This window comes from Dicentrarchus labrax, unplaced genomic scaffold (genome assembly GCF_905237075.1).
Source record: "Dicentrarchus labrax unplaced genomic scaffold, dlabrax2021, whole genome shotgun sequence".
NCBI lineage: Eukaryota > Metazoa > Chordata > Actinopteri > Moronidae > Dicentrarchus > Dicentrarchus labrax.
The window spans coordinates 3,060,757-3,087,449 of record NW_026136706.1 but is presented as its reverse complement, the minus strand read 5'-3'; the positions used below and the strand labels follow the sequence as shown (position 1 = coordinate 3,087,449).

General features: G+C 43.2%; 1 protein-coding gene across 1 annotated transcript in view; it reads left to right on the top strand.

The window, feature by feature from the left end:
* The first annotated feature begins 606 nt into the window (after nt 1-606).
* Nucleotides 607-26,693, top strand: part of gli2a (GLI family zinc finger 2a) — an 84,366-nt gene continuing 58,279 nt past the window's right edge. The window contains exons 1-2 of the mRNA XM_051402834.1: nt 607-1,100; nt 19,649-19,788. Of these exons, the coding sequence (XP_051258794.1) occupies nt 19,674-19,788 (115 nt within the window). The 5' untranslated portion in view covers nt 607-1,100; nt 19,649-19,673. The remainder of the gene's footprint in view (nt 1,101-19,648; nt 19,789-26,693) is intronic.

The window sequence follows — 26,693 nt, the reverse complement described above, 5'->3', positions numbered from 1 at the left end:
TGTTTGTCCGCAACCTATCACCGCCCGCTCCACCGCTGCCCCCGCTGCGCTCCTCAATAAAAGGTTCCAACCAACATGAAAAAGCCTGCATGGGAATAAACAAGGCATGAATTATAAAGATTGTTTGCTGTCTACTTTTTAAATCAACAAACTGTAACTATAGGCTCTGGATGGATCTGTTGGTAAATGGGAGTTTCATGATCTTAGAGTGCCTTGATTATCCGTCCACCCACTCAGAGAATAACTGCTCCTACAGGGGAACACAACACAATTAGGGCTTCATGCGCTCTTTTTCCAGCTGTAGGAAACTTGATGAGACAATATCACCATAAAGCGCGAACTGATGCACATGTGTGTGTATGTGGGGTGTGACACCTCCTGCACCCCCCGGACGAAACTGGCTCTGATTCTTAACTGTAAATCCCGTGAAACATCCAACAATAAATGAAACTTTATCTTAACTCTCCCCCCCTCTCCCCCTCTCCCGGTCTACAACTGCTGGATAGAGTTAGCCCGGCCCATCTGGTGCAGCAAATGGCCCAACTCACCAGGGAGCAAGGGGAGTGAGAGAGGAGGAGATGGTGAAGGGGGGGAAAGAAGGGGGGGGGTGTTGGATTGAAAACAGATCAGCAGCCAGAAGATCTCAACACCACCGCATGTCTCTGCTACAACTGCCGAGCGAGTCCACACCGCCTCCAGTTCCAAAACTTTACGCAGAAACAACAACAAAGCCTTTACGCGTCATGTTGGTTTGCTGAAACGCGCGCACAGCACGCACACAACCGCGCACCTCTCGGAGAAGATGGATTGTAAGAAAAAGTTCGAGTCGACTTCTGCTCCGCACTGAGCCGCTCTCCGGGACGGCGGGGGTGGGAATGCCGTGCAAACTTTGAGCGTCTCGACAAAAACTTTTCTCAACTCGGTTCATGGAGTTTCGCGTCAAGTCCGGAGAGGCTTGTTTGCGCGTCGTGCGTTCAATGGTGGTGCCAGCTCGGTCCTAGTTCACGGGAATCAGACAACCAGGCAAAGTTTTCCTCGGACAAACAGAAGAGTGAGTGGAAGAGGCTCGGGTTGGGAGTGAGCGGAGGACGGCAGTGAAGGTAAGGAGACTTTGTGGTGATGCTGACAGCGCCGGGGTTTTTTTTTTTTTGGTGAAGCGGTTTTAATTTCTCCTTTTGGTTCTGTGTTTTCGCCCTTTCGGCTCTTGTGTTCGCACTTCGGGGTCGTAAAAAGTGTTTAACTGGTGCGTTTTCTCCTCCTTTCCCCTCTGTTCCTGCTGTCCTGCGTGTCAGCGGCAGATGAGGCTCAGGGGCAGCTTCACATCTCATTTGCACTTTGAACTTATCTGACACAGGAATCCAAAAAATTCTTGGTCCTGCAACTTGATCCATATGGGAAGAGATGCGATCAGAAAGCTCGGCGCCAATCCCTCAACAACGCTTTTAATAGTTCACAAACTCCTGTAGTGTTTCTGTCGGAGGCTCCAAACTGTGGAGCTGCTTTTATTGTGAAATCTTTTATTTTAAATCCAATAAAATAGCCTGCAGACTCAACTTTAAGCACATTTTCCAACATTTAGAAAACCACTTTTTATTCTTTTTTTCTTTTTAAAACTTAAATGTAAAACTAGTCACACTCACCCACACACTTTCTCACTTTTGGGAGCTCTTCACTTTTTTTTAATCTCTTAATGCTACAAAGCAGAGGAACAAACAGCAGGCAGAAAGTGCAGTAGCAGCAGCGTGGACACATTGCTGCCTGTGACAGGGCTGTGGGAGATGTGTACTTATTGTTGAAAGATTCAAAGTTTGCTGTTTGCTCTCCAGCCTGAGCAGTCAACAAACACTTGACGCCTTTGTGGGGCCCTTAAGCAGCTATATTTGCTGTTGGCTTTTCCCCCTATCTAACAGGCGCTGCTAATGATCTCCAAACTCATGTGTGGACTCCCACTTTTTTGTTAACTTGTTTTGGCCTACATATAAGTGCAAAAAGGGGGCTGTGTTTTGGTTCTCCACTTAATTCACATTCGAAAATCAAACCTACTTGCATGACCTTTTTTTTTTTTTTAAGCACACTGATGAGAAGCAGAGCTAGAAAAGTTTTTTGGGGTTTTAAGAAAACTTTAATACATGTAAATTAAAAAAAAAGGAATGCATGTGTGAAAAGTTTCAAATAATAACAATATCCCTAATCTCGCATGTGTGTTTTCCGCTTCACATGATGACAACCCCGGTCAGGGCTGAGGGTGATTTGCATGAGAAAAAAAAGAAAAAGTTTTAGTGCATTTGGCCATTGTGAGGAATGAAGAGTTCCAACAGTTAGGGCCTACGGAGAGTGAAAGGAGTAAAGAATGGATGAGCCTATTCAGCTCATTCAGCCTCAGTTCGGGGGCTCCGCTCTGCAGCGTTCAGAGACCCATAGTGGCCATGTCACTTTCATCTCCACAGCCCGGCCCCTGTTGTATGTACGCTGCCGTAGCCCCCGTTTTCACACATCGCCTCCGTGCACAGGCCCCACTTTATTGATCTGCCTCCTCTTTTTTTTTTTTGTGCCTCTTTTCTGGAAGTCCACAGAAAATTTAATGAACCAAATACTGGAAAAGGAGTGACTGTGTTGTGTGTGCGTGTGTGTGTGTGTGTGTGTGTGTGTTGGACTGAGGAGGAGGAGGAGGAGAGGGTGGGAGAGGAGGAGGAGGAGGAGGAGGAAGGGGGGTAGCAGCTTTTTTTGAAAGCAAATACCGATGAAGTCTAGCGTACAGGGACAGAGAGGAGGGTTAGAGGAGAGGGTGAAGAGGGTGAAGTCTGAGTGACTCTGAGGAGGGGGGGGGAGAGCACCCCACCACCACAACCACCCACTCCTGCTGAGTAAACTCAAAAGTTGGGGGGAAAGTAGAGAATGCCTTCAACCCCGTCCCGTCCCGCAGCAACCCTCATTCCACCGAGCTGAGACACTGCACCGTCCCAATGAAGCCGTTCAGCTTCCTGTCGCCTCTCGATGGCTGCCGTAAGAAAACGCAGCCTGCGTGGGGATGCGGTAGGTAGGTGGATGGGTGGGTGGGGGGCTGCTTCTGAGGCCTCTGTGGTTCTTCTGAGAAATGTTTGCACTGGAATTTAGTGGCTGTGGATGAAGGGTAGCTGCTGCTTCTTCACTTAAGCACTGTGTAAACCTCTGACCTGCTGCTAAACAGCACAAGAGTCAAGTTTTCTACAATATAACAGAAATCGAATCCCATTTATTCTCAGGGTTCTGTTGTTTAAGTAACCAGGGCTGCATGATGTGGTCATTTTCTATGAAAACAACTAATAAAATCATGATGATGTGAATGTTTTTGGGGTCTGTAAACAAACAGGCCAGGGTATCTCTACTTCATCATTATAATGCTGTTTGTCACACATTTTATCTTTATCAAACAGTGTTAGCCGCAACATGTGAAATATTACTGAAACAATATTAAAAAAGCTCACTACTGTTGAATCTTTTGACAGCAGCCATATGAGTGTTTTAACTGGAAGACTAGGGGTGTAAGAAAATATCGAAAAATATCGTATCAGGATATTTTGTGTTTTGATATTCTATCGATTTTTGTCTTTATACCCCCAAATGCTAGATAGCAGATCTAGCATTTGGGGGTATAAAGACAAAAAAAACCCAGGGCTGTGATGTTGGATGTTACAGCGACTGTGATTACTACAAATGCAGATTTCACTGTTCTGGTTGCAAATAAAGTAAAATAAAGTAAAAGTTAACATTTCTACCATTGATTTTATTAAATGGTGGTGCATTGTTTATACTACAACAGTTAAATTAGTCTTAAATGTCAATATACCGTCTTGGTGACAGTATCACATGGAATTAAAACCCCTGTATTCCCATATGTATCGTATTGGAAGGTTCTTGCCGATACACAGCTCTATTCGTCTGCATATATCTGCCTGGCTTCAGTTTTCAGACTCGTAGCAGCCACACGAGTTATGAAGCAGAAACCCTGCTGATTTGCAAAATTTGTAGAAATATACAAAAAATTGCAGCTTCTGCGATTTGTATCTTTGCACTTGGTCAAATTGCAAATTATTTATTTATATATTTTGATGAATTGTGCAGCTCTATAAGCAACTTCTCAATTTCCCTCATTCACTTCATTTAGTTGATTTCCTACAGTAACTTTGTACGAGGGGCCAGAGAATTAATGTTTGGACGGCTGTAGCAACAAAAAACTGATTATACGCTGCAGTGCATTCTGGTCTATTGAGGATGTAGACATTACTATCTGTGCTTGTTCTGACGAACATTTGCAGGTGCAAAATGGCCATTCTTGCTTTTTGATTCTGGAGGAGTCAAACACAGGCAGCCATGTTGCATTTTTGAGCTCATTTTCATTTTTAGACACCGGAAACAGGACAAATATTTTCTCCACAATAATGTCAGCGTCAGGAAATATCACATCAATAACTATCTGGAAAGGTTTTGTGCGTCAGACGCTTTTCTTTTAAGAAAACGCTGTATACACTGAACTGGGTGTGCAGTTTGAGTGAGATCACACGTTTGTCACAGAGCCATGACGAAGCATTTTATCCATTTCTGTGGTCAGTGAAGGGCTGCAGCAGTGATTACGTATATCAATATGTTTTCTTACTGATACTGTAGTTTAGTCCATAAAAGGCCTGAAATTAATTGTTATTGTCATTGTAAATTTATTAGTGACAATCACATCTTATCAGACAAAGAGAAAATGGTAAAAAAAAATGCACATCACAGTTTCCCAGAACCCAAGATGACGTCTTCAGATTAGGTCACTTTGCACAACCAGCAGTTCAAAACTCAGAAATATTTAATTTGAAATGATACAAAACACAGAAATGCAGAAAATCTTTAAAGCGGAAAATCTTTAAAGCGGAAAATCTTTAAAGCGGAGAATCTTAAGCGTTTTTGATTGATAAATTGCTAAATATATTGATGAAATTGAAATAAATTGATAAATTATAAATATATTTGATTAATTTTCCTTTGATCGATTAGTCGACTAATTGTTTTAATCCATAAAGTGATGTTTTAAATTAGATAATTGAAATTGAAATCGAGAGAAAAGCAGCTTTAATAGTCACAAATGAGAATCTGTAAGCAGCAAATGTTTGAGCCTTTTAGTGAATAATTTACTAAAATAATAATTAATGGTAATGAATATTATCCCATCATCAGTGATCCGAGTGGGACTTTTGTTGTGGTGTCTCCTCCACTCTGTGAGGCCTGCAGCCCACAGAGGACGGGCTCGTCGTGGACTGACGCTTACTCCTGTGCGGGGATGAATTGATGAGACTTTAATGGCCATTTAGGGGGCTGTAAAAGGCGGCTACGTGTCGAGCGATGTGCCACCGCGATCCTTCACAGTCAGCCTGCACTTCAGCTGGAGGGAAAAGTGGGAGAGCGAGGGAGAGATGGCCGCTTACATTCAACTGTAGAGCCCTTCACTGAATCCCGTCTCCTTCGCCTTTGGCATGAGGACGGCACGGGACAATCCCCCGCTTGTTTTAACGCCTGTTGTTTCATTCTCCCTCAAGTGTGCGAGGTTAAATGGGCTTGCATCATATCTGGGTTTGGGAGTGCTTGCCCCCCCTCTTTACACTAGAGCTGCAATGAGTGGGCACTCGAATCCCAGAACAGAAACCGGGGTCACGCTGGATTGTACCAACGCCGTCAAAAGGACACGCTCACACCGGAGGGCCTCTAAAAACACACGTCGTTGAGGAAACGGCACAGAGCCTGATGTGCGTTTAACAAGCCGTTTTAAGGGCTGTATGGTAAAATAACTGACGAGCTCATTACTGGCAGATTGACCTCATCAATCACCGGAGAAATAGGTTGTCTCAGGAATACAACATGTAACAACCCTCTGTCATTCTTCAACTGCAGAGGAAGAAGGTCCAGTATCTCCAAAAGGGAGGAAAGCTTAAACAGATTATTTTATACAGCGTGTCTGTGTGATGCATCGTGTGTCATCACCAAAGATCTTCCCATCGCGGCCCAACTGCTCTCACACTCCTTAACTCACACACTGACTCATCGGAAACCCAGTTTCCCAAAAGCATTTCAGCGGTAACATCATCATTGTCTGTCGGCTTACAAAGGAACAATGGTGCTCGTAGCTCCGGGGTCTGCTGGGGGAACCCTGCCCAGGTCGCGGGAGGTCAGTTAATTTGTAGGAGGGGGATGGTGGAGCTAATTTCATTATCTCCACACAAGATAAACTCTCCGGACAATGGAGAGTGACAGGTTGTTGTTTTATCCCAACACTTCTTATTTGCCTTCACTTCTCAGGGCACAGTCAGTGTGGAGCTGATGTTAACTGTTGTTGTTTTTAAAGCAGAAAGACACTTGATGCAAAGTGTTCCCGTGTTCCTCTCAGCTCTGAATGGCTTAGCTTGGAAACACAATGAAATCAGAGTTTTAGGGCTGCAGGGATTAGTCGATTAGTCACTCCAAAGGAAATTAAAGCTGCAGTAGGTCATTTTTATAAAAATATTTTTTGTTATATTTGCTGAATCTTTTCATGAGACAGATAATCTGTGATAAAATCAGGTTCCTCTGGCTCGTTCTAGTGTTCCTAATGACATTTGCAGAAATCCAAAGGGCCTGAACAAAAACAACCAATCAGAGCGTAGAAAGATATAAAGACACTTTGGGTTGGAGGCTTGAAGATAGTTGAGTCTCACTCCCAGGTTCCCAAAGTGTCTGAATTTGACGCCCTGGGAATGAGACTTAACAAACAGCTATCTTTCCTGGCTCTGATTGGTTGTTTCCGTCCAGGCCCGGTGGATTCTTGCAACTTTTCAAATGCGCTGGTTTCATTAGTCTTCTATGATCGTAAACTGAATGTCTTTAGATTTTGGACTCTTGGTCGTACAAAACAAGACTTTTTTCACCGTTTTCCAAAGATTTTTGGACAAACTACTAACTGATTATTTCAGAAAATATGTGACAGATTAATTGATTGTGAGAATAATTATTATTTGCAGTACTACACAAAAAACCCTAAAAACCTAAGAGTGAAGAAGAAAGGAGAAAGATAGGGAAAGAGAACATTGGTAGCCCTTTTAAAGCATGATCGTTGGTGATGGTAAAATAAATTTGAGTTTGTCTCAAACAGACATTTATCTCAAATCTGACTGATTCTCTTTATTTTGAAAGTTTAATATCACAGTAGTTTGGATAATATTTGCCTTTGTTACTGCTTTTGACTGTTCACATGATCATCAGAGGATTATTGGATGGCTAGAATCTGGACCTTTCAGTCATTCAGAGGACTTAAAGGTGTAAAGTAAAATAAAACATGAATTATCATGATTAAGAAAAACATGCTACAGTAATAGCTAATTCACCTCAATACCTCAGGTTGGGATAATGTGTGGTTTTTGTTACTTTACAGCAGCCTGACCTATTGCCTAGCATCCTGTGAGTGTTTCACATTGTCCTCGTAACAGATTTGATATATAGAATATGGCCGTCCAGGACCGTGAAATGTAGAATGACGGTCCAGGCCTTAAATTATGTTAAATATTCTGCAACTCTGTGGGATAGTATGGTGAAATATGAGAGCTCATGTTCGCTCTCCTCGCTCCGTCATGTGGTAAATCGTTGTAAAAAGATAATCAGCTGTTAGCACCGTCAGCCATAATGTAAGAAAGATCATGATTTCCCCTCACTGTATCATTATCACTTCCTCATCAAACACCCGACAGGCTTTTCTGTGTGACTGTGAGCTATTGAGATAGACCGACACTGGCTCGCAGACAATGGCGTATTGTCTGCGATGTTTGCCGCGGGCCCTAATCTGATGCAGAGGCAGAGATTGGGGTCTACGCAGAGGCCACTGACAACAAAATGCAGCCAGCATACAGAGAAAGAAAGAGGAGAGGAAAGTGGGATCTGTTTGTGTTTGGGGTTTGCATTGGGAGGGGAGAGGGCAAGGAGTTTGTAAGTTATGATTTACGCTATAGGCCCTCCCATAGCTATAAAGTCGACGCAGCCTCAAGGGCAGGGCGGTTGGGCTCCTTTTCTTACGTTTCCATATGATGGGAGATATTAGATTCCAAATCGCGCTGACTGCGTGCCAGGCCACAGTCTCCTCTCAGATAGAAGCTGGAGACAAGAGGCAGAGAGTCAGAGTTGAGCTTGGATATAGAGACATGTGGTTGTCTTTAGCAACAAGCTCCACGACCTTCCCCTCCTCCCTCGCAACATGTCTGTTGCCGCCATCATCTCCCCTCTCTCGGTCTCTCGCTCTGGCTCGGGGCCAGAACGAGGTTTGCTCATGTTTTGTAATCAGCTCATCAGAGAGAAAGTGGGATGAAAACCGCGCTGGTTACATGCAGGGCCGCCTTCGCTCACATGCACGGCTTTGCAATGTCGGGCTGCTCTCGGAGTGAACCCTGTGGTGTCAACAGGTGGTCGTAGCGTTACAAAGCATTCCAGGAGGAAAAAGTTGGTGAAGACAGCAGAAAATCTACACACATGTCATTCTTATTCTCAGTGTGGAATGCTGTATGCGGTTCATGTTTCTGTTCAAACAAAAGTAGAGTGTGAAAGTTGCATGTTAAAGGAGGCAAGAATATATAATGAATTATGTTAAAATGGAAGTAATGGTACTGTGGCTCTGATTTAATTCATTACAACTTGAGCCACATCTTTATATATTTTAGAGTTAAACTCCACACTATACCAGCTACATGAGGAGTATTACTCAGCTTGCGGATAATGTTTTTTTTCCCCTGAACTAAACTTTTTTAGTTAATTCTGTCTCTTGTAAGTCTGCCAACTTCATGGAAGTACAATAGTAACAGATTGAAACATCTAAACAATGCAAACACTTTTCCAGTCTGTAAATCTGGTAAGGAGTTGGACAGACTTTTTCTGATGGAAATGGCAAAGGGGGGCACTGACTTCTGCAGGGGTGGCAGTGAAGTATATTTCCAATCATTTCTAATTTATGCAATTCCAATACTGTTTATGGGTATGCAGACACATTCAGACACACTAGGTGAAAATAACACACTTATAACGCTGCAAAAAACATGCATTGGATTAACGTAGCGTATCTGCAAAGGGGAGACCCGTGGGTGCCCATAGAACCCATCTTCATTTAGACAGTTTGAGGTCAGAAGTCAAGGGATCCCTTTACCAGTTTTTCCAATGCCAAAATTTAGCCTAAGTTTGGAGCGTTATTTAACCTCCTTTCAGACATGCTAACATGACATGGTTGCCACAGACGGATTCATTAGGTCATCTAGTTTCATATGATATTCACTCTAGCTTTGAAAGGGCCTCTGAAATACAGTATGAGTGGAAGAGGGAGGGATAAAGGGGTGGCACTTGGGATGGATAATTAGATTTCCAGGGTGGCCACCCCAGGCCCCCCTCTGAACGCCCCTGGGACAGACACAGTCCGATTGTTCATTCTTAGCTGGTTAAACCTTCTTTCTGTACCGTCTTGCTATCTATGATAACCTTTAAAGTGTTTAAATGCAGCCAAGCTCAGTATTTAGTTGTTCTTGCGTACAACTGAGGGAGCGTAATGTAATAATTGCAGCAGATACGTTAAGTCTGTTAACCAGGAGAACAGAATCTCCCATGCTGCTGCTCTAATCTTTATTTTATGATCACAATGTTGTCTGACATCATAAACAGAAATATAGTTAACGCCTGTTTCATGTGATCGGTTGTTCTGACATTTAAAATGAGTGATCATGCAGTGGGTTAGAGTTGCACATAACCCTAGCACTAACCCCAGAGGGTTAGAGGTGACAGAAGGATGTCTTCCTGACTTTACTGCTTCATAGCCTGTCTGAGCAGGCTTATGTCATACTTTTCTGAAAGGTCAGTTTTCACCATCCACAGAAAAACAAAAGGGCCTGTGTTTTATAAAATGTATCCACCAGACCAAAAAGCTCCTTTTTGGGTCGAGAAGAATGGTGAGAAAAAAATATGCATTTTTAAATTTAGCCGGCTTAGTTAGTTATCACAACATCTCACCTGGTTACATGCTCGGACAGCTGCTACCGACAGGTCCCGCGCCAACACAAACACACACATACACTGACCCCCCCCCCCCCCAACTTCAAGGGGAGTCCCCCTCCTGTCACCAAAGGCCCGAGATCTGGCTTGCAGCAGCTGGCTTGTACGGGCCAGCGATTCACGGCCACAGACGCAGACTGTCAACTATCACAAGCACTTCTACTGGAGTGCTGAATCCACCGCAACAATGTGGAAGTTGCACCACAGTGAAACCTGAGCGTAGCAAATGCCAACTTTGATTTGGCCAAATCTTTACTCACTGGCTTGTAGGCATATCCGCTGTGGTTCTGCACAGGAACACACACACACACACACACACACACAAAGCCAGCCTTGCTTAAGTAGTTGTCGGGGTTATTGACAGCTGAAGCAGTCGAGAGTGAGTGCTAACAACACATTTAGGATGAATGACCCAGTCCAAATGCTTCAGAGAGGAAGCCGGCTCGACTCAGCAGTGTGCAATGTGGCACCAGTGACAGCTGTGAATTTTACACACAGACACACACACCTCCATCCCTCCATCACGTGGTTACAGGGTGGGTTTAGTGTTAATTCAGCTGTGCTACGTCAGCAACAAAAACATTACGTTTTCAGCTCAAGATTGTTTTTATTATCAATGAATCTGAATTTAGTTTTGTTGGATTTCAGAATATAAGATGTTTGCAAAGAGGGAAACGTGCAGTTCACAATTTTTCAAAGCAAAACTAACTTATTCATATTGCTTGTTTTTTAGATTACAATTACAGAAATCGGAGATGAGCAGAAAATAGTCACATTTAGCATTTTTAGCTATGTTAGCAGGATGGCTCAGCGTCGGTCGGTCAGTCTACCAGACTAAAATATCTCAACAACTATGGGATGGATTGGAAATACATTTTGTCCAGACATTCCTGGTTCCCAGAGGTTGAAGCCTGCTGATTTCAGAGATCCCCTTAAATGTTTCCTGTATGCCACCATGAGGATGACATTGGTATTTTTAGTGAACATTTGGATGGACTGCTATAAAATTTGGTACACACATTCATGTTCCTTTGACCTTTTGTCTTTCACATTCATCTGGTCAGTATTTCACTGTATTTCACATTATTTGTGAGCCTTATCCCATGCTAACCGACCCATAGTGTTGTTGCTCAATGATTAACTTAAAGGTCCTTTATCTGGGAGCAGGTCCACCATGCTACAGTAGCCCAGAACAGTCAAATGAAACACTGGCTCTGGATAAGACCTTTCCAGTCTCACAGCCACCGTAGTTTCTCCTGCTCATGTAGGTTGTCGGTACGCAGTTGGTTGCAGTCTGCAACTTTGCTGCTAGATGCCACTAAATCCTGCACGCTGACCCTTTAAATGTTATTATCCGTTATTATCTTCGGTCGACTGACTGATCGATTGACTACCTGCTCACACATCTTCCTACAGTACCTGCCTGTAAATCTGTTAATTTGTACGTTTATTTACTGTAGTTATTTGATTCTCTGAAGACCCCAAATTGCATCCATGTAGATTCCTCCCTGCCTGGGACTTTGTGTAGGCCATGAGTTCCACATCTGTTTTCTGTTGGTTGAGGGAGACGAAGAGATCAACCACAGGATATTGCCTTTACTAGCAGGAAAGGTCAGGTTCAGGGGTGGGGTAAGAACTCATCCACAGGGCTTTTCTCTGCTGTTTTAGATGCCTTTTATATTACATCAGTTGTTAGATGCTCATTACTCTGTATCTTCCGCAATCCACTGGGTGGTTGGGTTTTGGTTAGGGATTTAAGTCCCCATGTGCAGTCTGCAGATTGTAAAGATTTGGAACGGACAGGAGATTAATAAAAAACTGGAATGTGGCGGAAAAAATCTCTGTTTAAAAGCCCTAATTTACATGACTGCATGATTAAAAACGTACAATCTTGCGCTAAGTCCATATGATAGATGATTTTGAATTCAGACCCACAGGTTACATTTCCTATACTATCTAATTTCCCTAAGCCAAGTGAAGCACTTAAAAGGTCTGCCTAGAAAAAGAACCTGGTTTGAGGAAGCATATTGTGGCAATATACTCTCCTTCCCGCTTGACTGACCTGAATGTATACACGTGTGACAGCCTGTAGTGATGTTGTTTCAACCTCTGAATCAGACTAATGGCTAATGTGTTGCTGTCAGGCCTCTCACAATCTACTCCGTGACCTTTTAGACCTGAGCTTATGTTTCTCCAAAGTCACAGTGATTCACCCACGGAGAATGTGTCCTGTCCTAGTCTCTACTTGTCTTCTCCACTGCCATGTATCATCTGTCAACAAAAACATCGTCAGTCTCAACTGAATGGCCTCGTTATGATACCAAATTTTGACAGTACGAAGTTATATGAAGTAAAAAATCATCAAATAAGATGCTGACAATTTGTATCTAAAAGAGATACAGGAAAACAATTTTTTTTATTTTGGCAGAGTGTCAGATTTTGTTGCTGTCTCCAACATTCCTTGCTTAAGCTAAAGGTCTTTAAATTCACAACAACTAATTGTCTCGGGGGCAGTGGAAACAAGCTGTAAACACCACATTAATATATTATCACTTTTTAGACTGATATGGCGAACCTGTTAGCATACAGTTGCCTATTCCAGCAGATAAAGAACATTAGCATCAATTTTGAGTCTTGTTTTCTGTCCATCTGACAATTTAAGTCTAATATTCATTATTCTTTCATCCCTGTTTCAGTTTCTAACTATCACTATCTCCTCAGGAATATGTTGGGCCCTTGAGCTGTTAAATGCTCCACAGTGTTCACCAGCTGGTTGCTAACATTGTCTGCCATTTGGTGCTGGGTAAGTTGTGTACAGTGTTAATGTTAAATAGTTTAAGCGTGTTAATGAAAACAGCTGAAAACAAGGCTATGAGAGCAATGACAGTGAACCATGATCCAACTGGCCTGTTAATATTTTTCTCCTTATCCTGGCCCAAAATATGCAGAATTCAAAAAGTTCAATCGTTTAAGCGATGGAAGTTGGCAGGAATACAGTTTCAAATGTGGTAAACCAAAGGTGAAAGTTTTAGCGTGTGGTTTAAAAACTAGAGAACGTAATTTCTGAAGAAATTGCGGTGGGATCGCTGGCTGCTCATAAAGTTGATGCTCAGCTGATGGACTGTAGCTGGGAGCTGAACGGCATTGCTTTGTAAATGGCCGGGAGCTGCATTGCTGGGTTAACTTCATATGAAGGAGCAACTGAAGAAATATGAAGAGTTGAAATAACAGGAAAGGCACAATATAGTGTAAGCACCCTCCTTTGTTTAGTTATAGTGTGAGAACCTATACTGTGTATGGAGAAGGAGTTGAGGTGTCATTCAAGTGTTTTAGTTGCAATCAGAGTAAACCATCAGACGAGGTCTAAGCCCTATATGCACTGTGTGAAAAAAGTAAGTACATTTTATATTGAAAGTCTTCAGCTCTAATGAAACCTGGCATAAGCTCTGGCTTTTATTTTGAAAACCCAGCCTACTCCAGAGCCACCCAGTAAGCTCCTGTTACTGTCTGGGGTTTTTGTTTTGAAAAATCCCAAATTAGGTACTTGTTCAAAGGTCCATGACTTGCTTTGTTTCTGTGTGCGTGTGTGTGCGTGTGTGTGTGTGTGTGTGTGTGTGTGTGTGTGTGTGTGTGTGTGTGTGTCAGTTAAGAATCCACCAACTGCAGTTAACTGCCGAGTGACTCTTGGCTCAGACTGGTCACATAATAGAGATTAACATGAGAGGCAGGACTCATTACTCAAAGGGAATACATGATGAAACAATGTGTTGTAGCAATGAAATGAGTTACAGTTAAACATGTTAAATGTTTGTAGATGATACTTGGCTATGCTGCTGTGAGATACAGTATGCAGCAACCCAGTGGTTGGTATACAGTATGTCTCAGTTAACGCTGGAATCAATGGGGCAGTTCACTTTGAGGCTCAGTCAAAATGTGGGAGTCAGTTTTCTTACATACCCACAAATATTTCTACGTTTTGATGAAAAAAACACTGTAGGACTGAAAACAAGCTGTGTTGTCTAAGGAAGGAAGTATTTGGTTAGTGAAGCGCTCTCATGGAGAGAACATTTGGTGAGTTAAATTAAAGGTTTCTCATGAAACTGTCACAGAGTACCGGAGAGAGCCCCGGCCAAGGTGGTTAGAGCTGGCTGGCCATGTGAGGGGAAAAACAGCTGTATTTTGTATGAATTATGCAAAGAGCTTTCTGGATCCGGATATAAAGGTACAACTGAAGCACAGTGAAAGGAGAAGCCTGTGTGGACTCCCTCACCGCCTCCTGCCGTCTCTCCTACACCTGTCCACCTGTAAATTAGATCTGACGGTTCCAGCATTCCTCCTTGGTGTATCACCGCGTTTAGCCTTTTGCCCACTTAGGGAGCAACTGGAGGAAGGGTGAAGAGCTGCGTGAGTTGAAAGGACAGATCTGGAGCCTTCAAGTCTCTCTTAAAGAAAGTTATTAGTCACTGGAATCATTCCTCCTCTCCTCCTTTGAGAATTGTATAAAGATAGACTTTTAAAAAATCCCAGCCTATTATTTAATGTGTGCTCCTCCGCAGAGCTGAGTGGAGCTACATAATTCTCTGTTGGTTCGTCACAAGAAATCCCTTTCACATTACACTCATTCGATCTCATTGTCCATATAAAAATGAGGATTATAAAAATCACCACATACGTTTAGTTGCCTTTAAGGTCCACTATGAAACATATAGAAGCATCTATTGACAGAAACTGTGTATAATCCCCTGAATGTTAGAACAGTGTTGTAGTTTTTGTTACCTTAGAATGAGCCATTTAGGCTATATATACAGATGGAGAGAGTCCACCATGTTTCTACAGTAGCCTAGAATGGATGAACAATGAAACTGGTTCTAGATAGGGGTGTTCGCTTTTCTTGCGCACTTCGCGTCCACAGTAGCTCCTCCTTCGTACTTGGAAAGGGAGGGTGAAGCGAGGGAGTTGCAGTCTGCAAATATATAGCTAGATTAGAAGCTAATTTTAACTACTTTATATATAGAAAATAACTCTTTGAATGATCATGGAAAGTATTTCCTTGGGATTAAATGGTTTTCTTACCACATTAAGCAATTATTTTGGTCCAACTTAATTTACTTCAGTTAATTTAGTAAAGTTGAGTCAATTTACTTACCAGGTTTGGATCTGACTTTAATTTAAAAGGGTCGGTCCAACTCATTTTACAGCTAGTGAATGATCCAACCCAAGTAAATTAAGTTGGTACAAAAGAATTACTTAATCCTAAAAGAAAGCCATTTAATCACATAGTATATCTCCATGATTTAATTAAGTTAAATAATAACTTTTTAACCCTAGTAGTTGTTGTCTGTTTTGTTTTTGAGTGTATACTGTTTGTTTATATCTATAACAATCCATCAATTAGGAAGTGAAAATTGTAATCTGCAAAGTGAAGTTATTTTTCACAACAAACTGGTGGAGAACCACATAGGAATAGCACAATAAAGACAAATCTCAACCAGTCCTCAAAAACAACATGTCAACATCTCGTCCGTGATGAAGACACAAAAGTATGTAAAACAAACCATATTTTGGCTTTTGATGGTTGTTATGTTGACCTGCATGAGTGTCAGCATCAGAAACCTGAGTAGAGAGGTCTGCAGGAGGCATAGGGGCAGGAGACCTCACCTATCTCTCTCTCCTGCGTTTGCCAAGTGAGCAGAGTGTGGGACAGCAGTTGGTGAGCCTGTCGTTGTGTGTGTGTGTGTGTGTGTGTGTGTGTTTGAGCTGCCAGGAAAGCGAGCCCTACCAGCATGCGGATCACATTGACTGAAAGATAGGAAGGAAGAAAGTAAGAAGAGCAAAGCCTGGAAATCTTCAAAATGAGAGGGCCCCGTTTGATGTGTGTTTGCATTCCTTTCAGTGTTGGTGAAAGGAGAGCTGTTGAACGGTAGTGGTGGAGAGGAACACTTGAAACTGATCGAGGCGCTAAGAAAAACACACACCAGGTCTCATAACAAAAGTCTGGGACGTAGGGGGGCTGGAGGTAAATTAACAGAGAGAGGAAGAGGACTTCAGAGGGGACAGAAGACAAGATTTAAATCTGAGAAAATCAGCATTTTCTCAGAAGAAACTCAACACAGTGATTCCGCACTGGAAACAAGTGGAATTATATGAACTCCTTATGATTTTAAGGCTGACCTTGGCAGAAGAAAACATAACAGTGACTTTCCCCATTACCTCAGTCTTTTTCCTGTTCCTTGTGTGGTTAAGTGGCATGTCTGGATGATCCATCAGAGCGAGGGCTGGTGGAGCAAAATCAAGATGTACAATCTCCACTCTACTCTTCTCTCTTAATATTTGCCAACCTGTGCACAAACCCAGCTGAAAAAGCGGACCTTTCTGCCATCTATTTTAACTACGAATCACTAAATGTAATAATTTTTACATTCAGCCAACACATACACAGTCTTCCCAGCGTGGAGTTTGAAAACAGCAACGAAGAATTTTTATTTAATTTATTAAATACAAGACATTGGCATCTGTGTTCACTTCATCAACACTCAAACCAGAAGTCTTGCACTTTGGAAAAAAACAAATGCACAGACACAGATTCCTCACCAGACCTCACTTTAAATGTTTGGAAGATATTTCACTAAAGGCAAAGACATTTGTCAATGGAAAAAACATCCAGTTTTGTGGCTGTGTGGCAGGAAGGAACAAGAACAAAGCAGCCTCACTGTAAAACTGCTTTCGGATATGGTTAGTCTAGCCTTACCCGCGAGAAAAAGCAGATTCCCATTGGAATGAACTAAATAAATCACTTAAAGCAGTAATCTGTTAGACTCTTGTTTTTGAGATTTTGCTGTTAGACAGACATTGTGAAGGTGTTTATGCTCTCCACTTCCCAGAAACCATTTGGTAAGCAAACCGTGAAACCGATCCTGGGCCGTTTTTTTCCTCGATTTTCAAACTTGTAGGTTTTGAGGTCTGTTCACCAACACTTCCTGTTTCTCCAAGACACCAGATGTAGAAGTTTTCATGATGTAGCTTAAAGAGGTGATATGTGCAACCTTTGAGAAAGGATCATATGATTTCTTGGGAGTGTGGCGACTGCGTGTGTTGGGGGGTAATCCTGCCCTGCTATCTGAAGTCCCCAGCCTGTGGTCACATGGCGCAAGAGGGTGGGGTAAGGAGAGGGGAGGGTGGGGGGGGGGCTTATCCTGTTCGTGCCGCAACGGGCTGCCCAGCCAACCAGAAGATGAGAAAAGAAGTGCACCCTTGTTGTTTGTTCGCCTTTGGCCCCTGCCATCTGTCCACTTGGTTCCTGACACCTGTACCAGCCTGTCAGAGCTGGGCTTCCCTGTCATCGGGGGCAACACGGGTCTGGCCTATAGGGAGACACGGGGTAGGAGTGGTAATGTAACAGCTCCACAGAATTAGGGAAAGTGGTGGGTGGGGGGGATCAGGGTGAAGTTGGGGCCACTTTCTGAGAAATGGACTCAAAGCTAGCAGTTTTTCTTGGACAGTTTCTGGTCCAACGGTCCCCTAAACTGCACCTGCTGATATATTTTCTTATTTTTCAGTAAATGACCTTTACAGGTGCTTGTACCCCAAAACCTCCCTTCATCAAAATATTGGCACGAGGTTCAGAGGCAATTGGAAAGCAAATAGTTGGCATGCTGTAAAAGCATGGAAACAGCTATTAATGTGGTGCCAGATGTTCATCAGACGGTGATGTTAAGGGGAGGATACTCAGTTATTTTTAAGGGGCAGGCTGCTTGGAAGGCATACTCTGTTTCTGTGAGCGCTGGTGTGTTCATGGGCACATCTTATCTGGGCCAAGAGGGGTTCACTACCAAAAAGAGGCCTGCTTTCTGGCCAACTCTGAATAAGATAAAAGCCCATGAAAGAGCACATTAAATTCTATCACAAAGGTGATGTCAGAGTGACGGAGTTCTCCGAGACAAGACTCGAGGACGTTTTGGCACCAAAAAAAAAGAAACAGATGCAGCCTAAACCTGTTAGTCACCCACCTCTAATCGGCTTACATTGGCTCGGTGACAGGCGACTGGCACCTCCGAAGGGTCACACACTCGGCTGCTAATACACACACCTCACAATAAAGGATGACATGTTGGATATCCACATGAAACCAAAAACAGCACTTCACACATTCGGCTAGCAGTAACCAGATCTCTGAACAATTACTTATTCCTTTCAATGACAGTATAATTCTCAGCCCTCGTAATTATGTATTTGCATGTTCTCATACCCTGTAGTATTACAACGAGTATGTTTTTAATCTGTTCCTTTCATCCTTTAGAATTTTTTGTGGTCTTTCTTACGGCCAAAAATCACATTTGTTTCCCTGACTTGAGTGAGAATTAATTTCCGGATTGCTGTTTCAGGATGTTGTTTGTGTCCTTTGGGCACAAATCAACTCATAAACACTATTGTTTTATAAGACTGCAAAATGATTTCTTCGGTATGTTCGTGTAAAGTTTTAATCAACTGTCTTCCTGTAGCTGCCAACAGGTGTGAGGGATGAAGTGAAGTGCTGCATTTGGATTCTCCAGAGCATTCAGATGCATGTTGTGTTTTTCACTTTTCCAAATATGGAAAGATGTCCTTCTCCCCACACCTGTGAAACATAAAGTCGCCCCCTCTGATTACATCCAGTTGCTCAGTCTTACCGTAATGTCATCTCAGCATTCTGTCAAAGCACACAGACATTTTCTCGCCAGTGTCTGAAAGCAGGTGGAAAAGCGTTGACCACAAGCTTGCTGAAGAGTGTGGAATGACCTCTCCCTCCCATGCTGGGACCCGGTCCTGTTTGTTCTCGACAGAGGATGATCTTGTAGGTCCCACCAAGTCAAACAAGTGGCACGTTGCCAAGTCATGCAGCCATTCACACAGACGTGAGGAGGTATTGACACAGTGTGTGTGGCTAAAACCTCAGCGCTAAGGGCCACTCGCATTTACAATTGGGACAGAAGAGCACTGTGAGCTCTTTACATCAAACTGAGAAACCTGCGTGTGTGTTTAGGGCCTAACCTGACATTAGTTACACTGACAGAATACATACACACCTATGGGGAAATCACAGTGTCAACATTATAGTACACTTCACGCTTGTGTAATGTACTATCTGTAGCTTAAATGAGGAATGAGAAATTGGGTTGGGCGATGTTCAAATCAAACAAAACAACCGTCGATTACTGAAATGTGAAAAAAATGACAAAAATTGGCCGAAACAAACGAAACAAAAGATTGTAGTTACCTGTCTGGAGTATTTTTATGGCTAAAAAATCTAATAAATATGGTTTATTCCATATCCGTAATATCCACCAATGCTAATGTAATTTCTCTTGCTGTCTGTGCTGTTCGGCCATTTTGCCCTGCTGTTATTGCAGCCATGTTTGGCTAGCTAGAGTAAAGGTTGCATTGGGGAACAAAGCCACTTTGGAACAGAACCAGGTGTTTCTCCTTGTTCAGCCATGTTGGCGATCACTGCTACTAAATTTCTCACTCTGCTTCAAATAAGTCACTGTTTTTCTTTTGTGTGTGTTTCAAATATTTTACCTAACATTAGCGTCTCTCGCCTCTCCAGGTGGTGACAGAAATTGAAGAGCATCATGGAGACTTCAGCTCCAACAGCCACTGAGAAGAAGGAGTGTAAGGGTTCAGGTCTGGACGGAAGCAGCTTCTCAGAAATCCCAAAGAAGCCCTCGCCCACCACTCTGACCAGAGGTACGGCTATTTTCCAGTTTCTCATGTACCCTTTATACTAGATATTTGGCATAGGGTGGACATACTACACTCAGTAGCTGCAGAAAAATACTTATTAAGGTTATTTTGTAATTTGGTACAGCTCTGTTCATTTTCTATGCTAGTAGAATATAGCACTCTTGTATGAAGTACTTTTGTTTTTCTGTAGGATCATGTACTCTGCAGAGCAGTGAACTGAAACATTATGGCTACTCACATAAGTAGCTGGGTGGCACATGAAAAGAGTTAGACCAAGAGATGGGGGCTGCATGTTTCAGAGATGTCAGAGAATGGGTAATGAAAAAATGTTATAATGAGGTCGAAAGACCTTGTTCTCACCTCCCGAGTGTAAATTTCATAAATTACTAAAAGAGGCTGGCATAGCAGTGGACAACATGGTGTATCAGAGGCCTTGGATAAAGGCTGGGAGGAGGGTAACACCTTTGAAATGCTAAGAAGATGTCGTATGACATTGTGGCGTTAGCGGTATTTCTGCTTAATGATGGGCTTGGTGGCCTGCCACAAGATGAGCCATGAGCATTAATTGTTTAGGGATGCGGGGTGAGAAACTAGGACGTTTCAGTGCGCCCTCCCTGGCACCTCCACAAAGAGGCCGCAAGTTTTTCAAACCAGCAAAGAAGAAAATATTGTGCTTGCCATGGCATAAATTATTCAGTCATTTACACAGTTATGACCATTGTGTGTCATGTAGGCTGTAGGGGGTTGAATTTCCATAACCTTGCACCACTGAAAAAAAAGTAGTCTGCACCCATCAGGGGTTATTTGTGCTTGTGAGGTAAAACATAGGGTGCAGGGTCTGCAAAATCCCGCTATAAAGGGGTCATAATTTAAAGATGAGAGCTCATGTTTTCATTAGTGAATGTGTGATGAAAACTCCTCATAACGAGGTTTGAGGACCTTGTTCAGGCCTCTGAGGTATCCAGAGTTATAAATTACTAACGCCTGCTGGTAAGAGCCGGCTGTTGGACACTGAAACCCCTCAGGAAGACACACTGGCATCATGCGAGGGGCCACCGCAGGAACCTATCATTCAAGTTGCTTTACAGTTTAATGAAGGACCTGGTGGCCTGCCATCACAAAGCTCACTTTGTCACACGGGAACAGTAAAAGTAGGACGTTAGTGTGCCATTAGATACTTTTAATTCTGCTTTTGTTTTCAATTTGATTACTCCTTCTTTATATTTGAACCGGTTCTCAAATTAATATGCATGTGGAAGCAAAAATATGGGGCAAATGTGAATAAATCAAGTAGCTTGCAAACAATCTTTGTAAGATGTCACAAACTTGCTTACTTAAAGGTCCTCTTTTATTATTTTTATTTATATTTTGTATTTGAAACAGAATTGCAAAGCACTCCGAACCATGCAGAGTGCATTATAGCGTTTAAGCTTGACAATGAAACCGCACAACATAATAGTGTAACTTAAGAGGAAACATCCTGAGAACATCATGTTCACCCTAATCCTTTGTGTCAGCTGGCCACGAATCTCATAACTTGTTTCATGAGAGCTCACTTTGCTTGTGTTTCATGGAGACATGCCTTGCCCTGTTGAACCTGTCTGTGTCTCTGAGTGCAAAGACATAATGGAAGTGTGTCTGGCCTCTAAAGCAAAGTGTGTTGATGAAGAAAAAAGTGCACTGTTAGGTCCAGTCCATATGATAGGAATCCGGCTTCTTTCTCAGGACCTCGTTAATGGTTTTTAATGGGCACCCACATTTTGTGTGACAGCCTGCATCTGTCTCGCAGCTAAAGGGCGTGCTTCCACAGGCTCGGCCCCTGCAACCTGACTCCCAGGCCCCCGGGATTTACGAGTCTGTGTCGGCTTGTGCTTTACCATGTCAGAGTAACATGTGTTCAGATTAGGTGCCCACTACCAGGATTGTAAAACATCTCATGGTTTCAAAGGAATACCTGTGATTGATGCACCCCCTCCTCCCAACTTCACACCACAAAGTAGCGTACGGACGCTCAGATGTGCTGTATTCTGCTGCCTTCCTCTGGCCTCGACTGAGGAAGAGCGACGGTTTCAAACACAAATCTGCCAACTTGTTGTTTTACGGCCCTTATTATATTCTGAGAAAGTTTGCCAAAGAGAATTTTTCCATCATCCCTCACTTTGGTGTTGACTGTACGAGGCCAGTGGAGCAGACAAGCTCGGTAACACTCTGATTATTTCTGCCTAACCAGTGTGTTATATTCATCTTTCTTAGAGTTTGGCTGTAGCTTGCGAACTCAGGACAGAGATTGATGTTCTTCAGCATAAAAAACACGTTGTCCACAGATAATTATTCACAGCTTTGATATATCTGAGGAGGAAGCCAATGAGAGGCGCCACAAAAAAATTTCCTCACCTTTGTCAACACTTGCCGTCTCACTTCTACTCAAACAAGAATACAGCATTAAATCACCCGACCTCCAGTTTTTCCCTGTGAATATGGATCAGCTGCAAGTCTGACTCAGAGTGGTCACTGCAGCGTAGATGGATGAAGAGGAGAAGTCTGGTATAATTAGTCTTGCAGGGAGTAGAGCGTGGCTTTGCGATAAGAACCTGTGTGTTAATCATGGCCATCATGGGTAAGTCTCAGATGGAGCTGGAGTCTGAAGGGTCTCCACTGGGGTCTCGGCACTGACCACGGGGCCTTTCTTTGGAGGGTGCTCTGGAGCGGGTCACGGCCCCCCCTGGCAGAGAAAAATGTCCCAGAGAAAAATAGACCCCCGCCTCTCGCAGCTCCCTGCCCGTCCACAGGCCTACTCCAAAGGGACAGCCACTAATCTTCCTGAGAAAGAGATTTCTGCCTTTCTTTCTATGTTCCTAAATGAGGCTCTTACGCTGCTGTGGTTCCACAGACCGGGGTGAGGAGGTGGAGGAGGCGGGGCCGGGGCCGGGGGCTCAGTGACCAGGGTTATGCAGGGATGACCGCATTCATGCCAGATCCCTGTGCCCCCTTTTGGTTTAACTCCTTGGCCCTCCACCTTAGTTGAAAGAATCAGAGAATTCATCTCCTGATGCCTGAAGTATTAGCAAAAAAGAAAGAAATGTGCAGTTAACAATAGCCACCCATAACATCCGGATGAGTGAATTATTCTCTGACCAAAGCCAACTCGTGGGTTAAGTGTGCAGTGCAATGCAACTTTATGTATCTTTCCTATTTAAAGAAATGCCGTAGATCGAGTTACGAGGCTGTACATACAAGAAACACCTCCCCTGGCTCCAAACCCTCCAAACATGTCATATATTTCATTTTTAACAGCCCAAAGTACATATTCGTATCCCCAGTGTTGAGAAAGAATCAGCTCTATCAGGTGTCATCTACAGTAACATTTTGTAATAGCATATCAATAATGCCTTTCCTGATACTTGAGAAGACCTGCAAGCAACAAGCTTACAGGAAGGCCTATTGACCAAGTCCCAATGTTGTTTATTTTCCTGTCAGGGTCTATAGCCGCACACTATCAGGAACTCAATGCTGTCCTCCAAGAATGACTTCAAGAGAGACCGATATTGTTTCTGTCCCGGAATGACTTTCAATTTATGGCCTTCTATTCGCAAACATATTGCTTCATCATCTGCAGAGTCAGTTTACACCTAGCCTTTGTGCCTGATATGTCCAGTATGTGCCCCAACTTGGGACTGGATACATCTAATGCAACATTAAATCCATTTTTTTGTCATTTACATATTCACATATTCCCAGCCAGCCTGCTAAAAAAAAACCTTGCTCAAAAACTTGAATGGCTGAGCGGCTATCTGGGTTACAGAGATCAGTGCTTGCATTAATTCATGTGGCTTTTATAAACAGTTAACTTGGTCGCTTTCCAACTCCCCTCCCAGCTTCCATCCTCACGTCTTGTTCTCTGCCGGTCTTATGTAGAGTTTCATTTTGTTAGCTGGCTGGCCAAGACTGGATTTAAAGATTAGATATGCTAAGTGAAAGCAGAAGGGGGACATCTTGTTTTCTCATTGTTTTCTTGGCCTTGCTGATTGCTGCGTAAAAGCCAAAAACACAGGTTTTTGAGCCTTCTTGTACTCGCTGAAGTTCCTGCCTTTATCATCACTCATTACAGGGCGTTCTCATCACAGAAGTGCTGGCCTACATATTAAGAGAAGGGAACTGCAGCAGGAGGCAGCCTGCGTCTTTGGTAGCAATTGTTCACAATGATTCTGAAGCACAATATACTGTATATACATGTATTATCATTATTATTTATTTCAAACTGAATTATAAATAAGTTCCCTGGATTCTTTTTTATGTTTACTTGAAACAAGTAAGCAAAGAAACCCCAAGCTGAATCCAACCATAGAGTTCAGAGGAATTCTTAACAAGTTGAAAGCACCACAGAGACTTGTCTTCCTAGTTTTGAAAAGGAATTTCTCAAGACAAATGTTTATTTTAGTGAATGCTTAGAACACAGTCTTACACACTAACAAACACTGGGTTAAAAATGTACCCAATGTGGGGTCAATAAAGCAACAACACAATACTGGGTTAACTTTACCCAGTACAGTACTGCGTTACTGGATCAAAACAACCTTCTGTTGGGTGGTTTCTACCCATTGGCACTGGGTAAAATGAACCCAGTATTGCATCGGCGCTGTATTGACCACACACTCAGTTTTACCAAATATTAAGCAGTCTTGTCCTCAAATTGTATTTTCTGAGGCTTCCTGCCTGTAGCATGTTGAATGAATGGAGGACTGACAGCCATTGGCAGGTCTCTAATGTGGTTATGAAAAATAAATCAGGCTCAAATGAGAGGACATTTCTGATATTGGTTGTTTCTTTGGAACGCGCTGCCTTTTCTTCAAAGCCACCAGAGTTAAAAAAGCAACGCGGTATGCTTTGGGCAACGTCTGTGAATATAAATCTCTCTGTACCAGAGGCGTCTACACACACAGGGCCCAAAGACAACATGTTACATTCCTCGCCGTTTACAAGCAGTGGGAGAGGAGGTGGAGGCAATATATGGATGCTTTAGGGGATTAACCAACACCCCGTCAGCCAGCTTTCTCTCCCTATCCCCGAGTCTCTCCCTTCTCCCTGGCTTGTACTTCCCTTTTTCTTTTTGTGCTTCATCCTCTCTTAAACAGAAAGCTCTTTCCCAGCATGCAGAGTGTAATCCATGCCCCGGTCTCTAAGACACTTCCTGCCTGTTTTGTTTGTTGGACTGATGGGAATCAGCCCAATAAGGTGCCTAGCTCTTGCCTCTTCTTTAAGGTGTCGCCTCAGGCAACCGCTTTCTTTTGACGAGAGGCGTGTTATTAAAGAACCTGTTGAAAGTCCATGCCCGTGCGTTCCTACTCTGTGAACTCTCAATCTCCCCGACCCAGCGTAACCCCATCAGACTTGAGCCACCAGCCTGCCGCGCTCGGCTACTTTCATCTGCTAATGTAGCCCCGACACTCACAGTTCAAGTGAAGCAAAATAAACGTCCGAGGAGTTTAGACGTGGTAAAACAAAAATGTGTGCTAGCTGTAAACACGGGCGGGAGGCGCTTATGTAAACAGGCCTGGTTCCTATGGCTGAGTTGGTCTAGAGGCGGACAGTTTGCGGTCAGGCTCTTCCGGTTCGAATCCCCTCACCCCCTCCTGCCCCCCTCGCCTGCAGACACAGCTGCGGTCTGCCCTTGTAGAAACGCTGCTGGAGGAAAAGAATTAATCACAACGCCGCACGGAGCAAAAAAGAAGCCCACTCACACATGATGAGGATTGCATGTCTGCAGTCAGTCAGGCATCAGTCGTGAATATATAAAACTATATCACACCTCCAAAACTTTGCATCAGAATACATCCCTCCTGGGAGGAAGTTAGGGTGTTTTATTAAATGACTTCTGATCTTAAGACCCCCAACAGCCACAGTTGTCAGCCAGCGGATAAAAGGTGTCTCTGCAATTAATGCTGTGGTGTAATTGTGTTGTAGCTGCTCCAGAAAACAAGAGGAGGAAATTGATTTTTGCCATCAGTGAAACTCCTCCTGAGGGAAACTCTGCTTTTTGTAATTACAGATCTAAGGTTTCACTGCTGCTGCTCTCAAGCCTCTGCTAGCATTTAGCTAGCAATTAGCCTAATCACTGGGAGCTCTGGGGCACATAGAGCCAGACTTGTTCATGCATATCACCTGCCAGCCAGTGGGTAAACTAAGTGAAAAGAACTGGGCTCAAACTCTTAAATAAAATGGCCGTCGCCAGAAACAATAGCAAACCGTCCTGCAGAGTCAGCGGTTAGGTTTGCAGCGGAGGCGGAGGAATTCCATAAACATTTATGAAAAAATAAACTTTTACTATGTATTTTAACGGTCACATCCCCAGGAGGGTGAATCTTTCTCCAGACGGAGTGTGCGGCCGTGACACCGGCCATCTCTTGTGGCCTCTTTCCAAGGACAGGATGCAGACGAGTCACAGTAAACCGTGCGACCAGCAAAATAAGCATACGAGGTTGCTTAAGCAAATACAGTGGATGCAGGTATAATAAACAAAAGCTGTCCATGCACAGCACACGATTGGTTGTGAAAGAGAAGAAAACCTGAAAGTCTTCCCAAACAAATATCAAACATATCAAACTTGGTGTCATTTTTGCCTCCTGCTGTTTATTGGTGAATTTCTTATGAGTAATTCAGGCACCAACTACATTTTCAGCCTCTTACAAAGTCAAAGATCAGAAGAAGTATATGTGAAAAAATATCTCATTTGAAAGGTCAGCAGAGATTCTGGCTCAGGTTTCATCACCTGACCTCTGTGTTGGTCACACTTTAACAAGTGAAGACCAACAACCTGCAAGCACCATGCTTGAACTGCGACAGGGTTAAAGGTTGACATTTTGTCTCACATGAATGAAATGAAAATGGCAACAGTCTCATCCGTTTGTGAA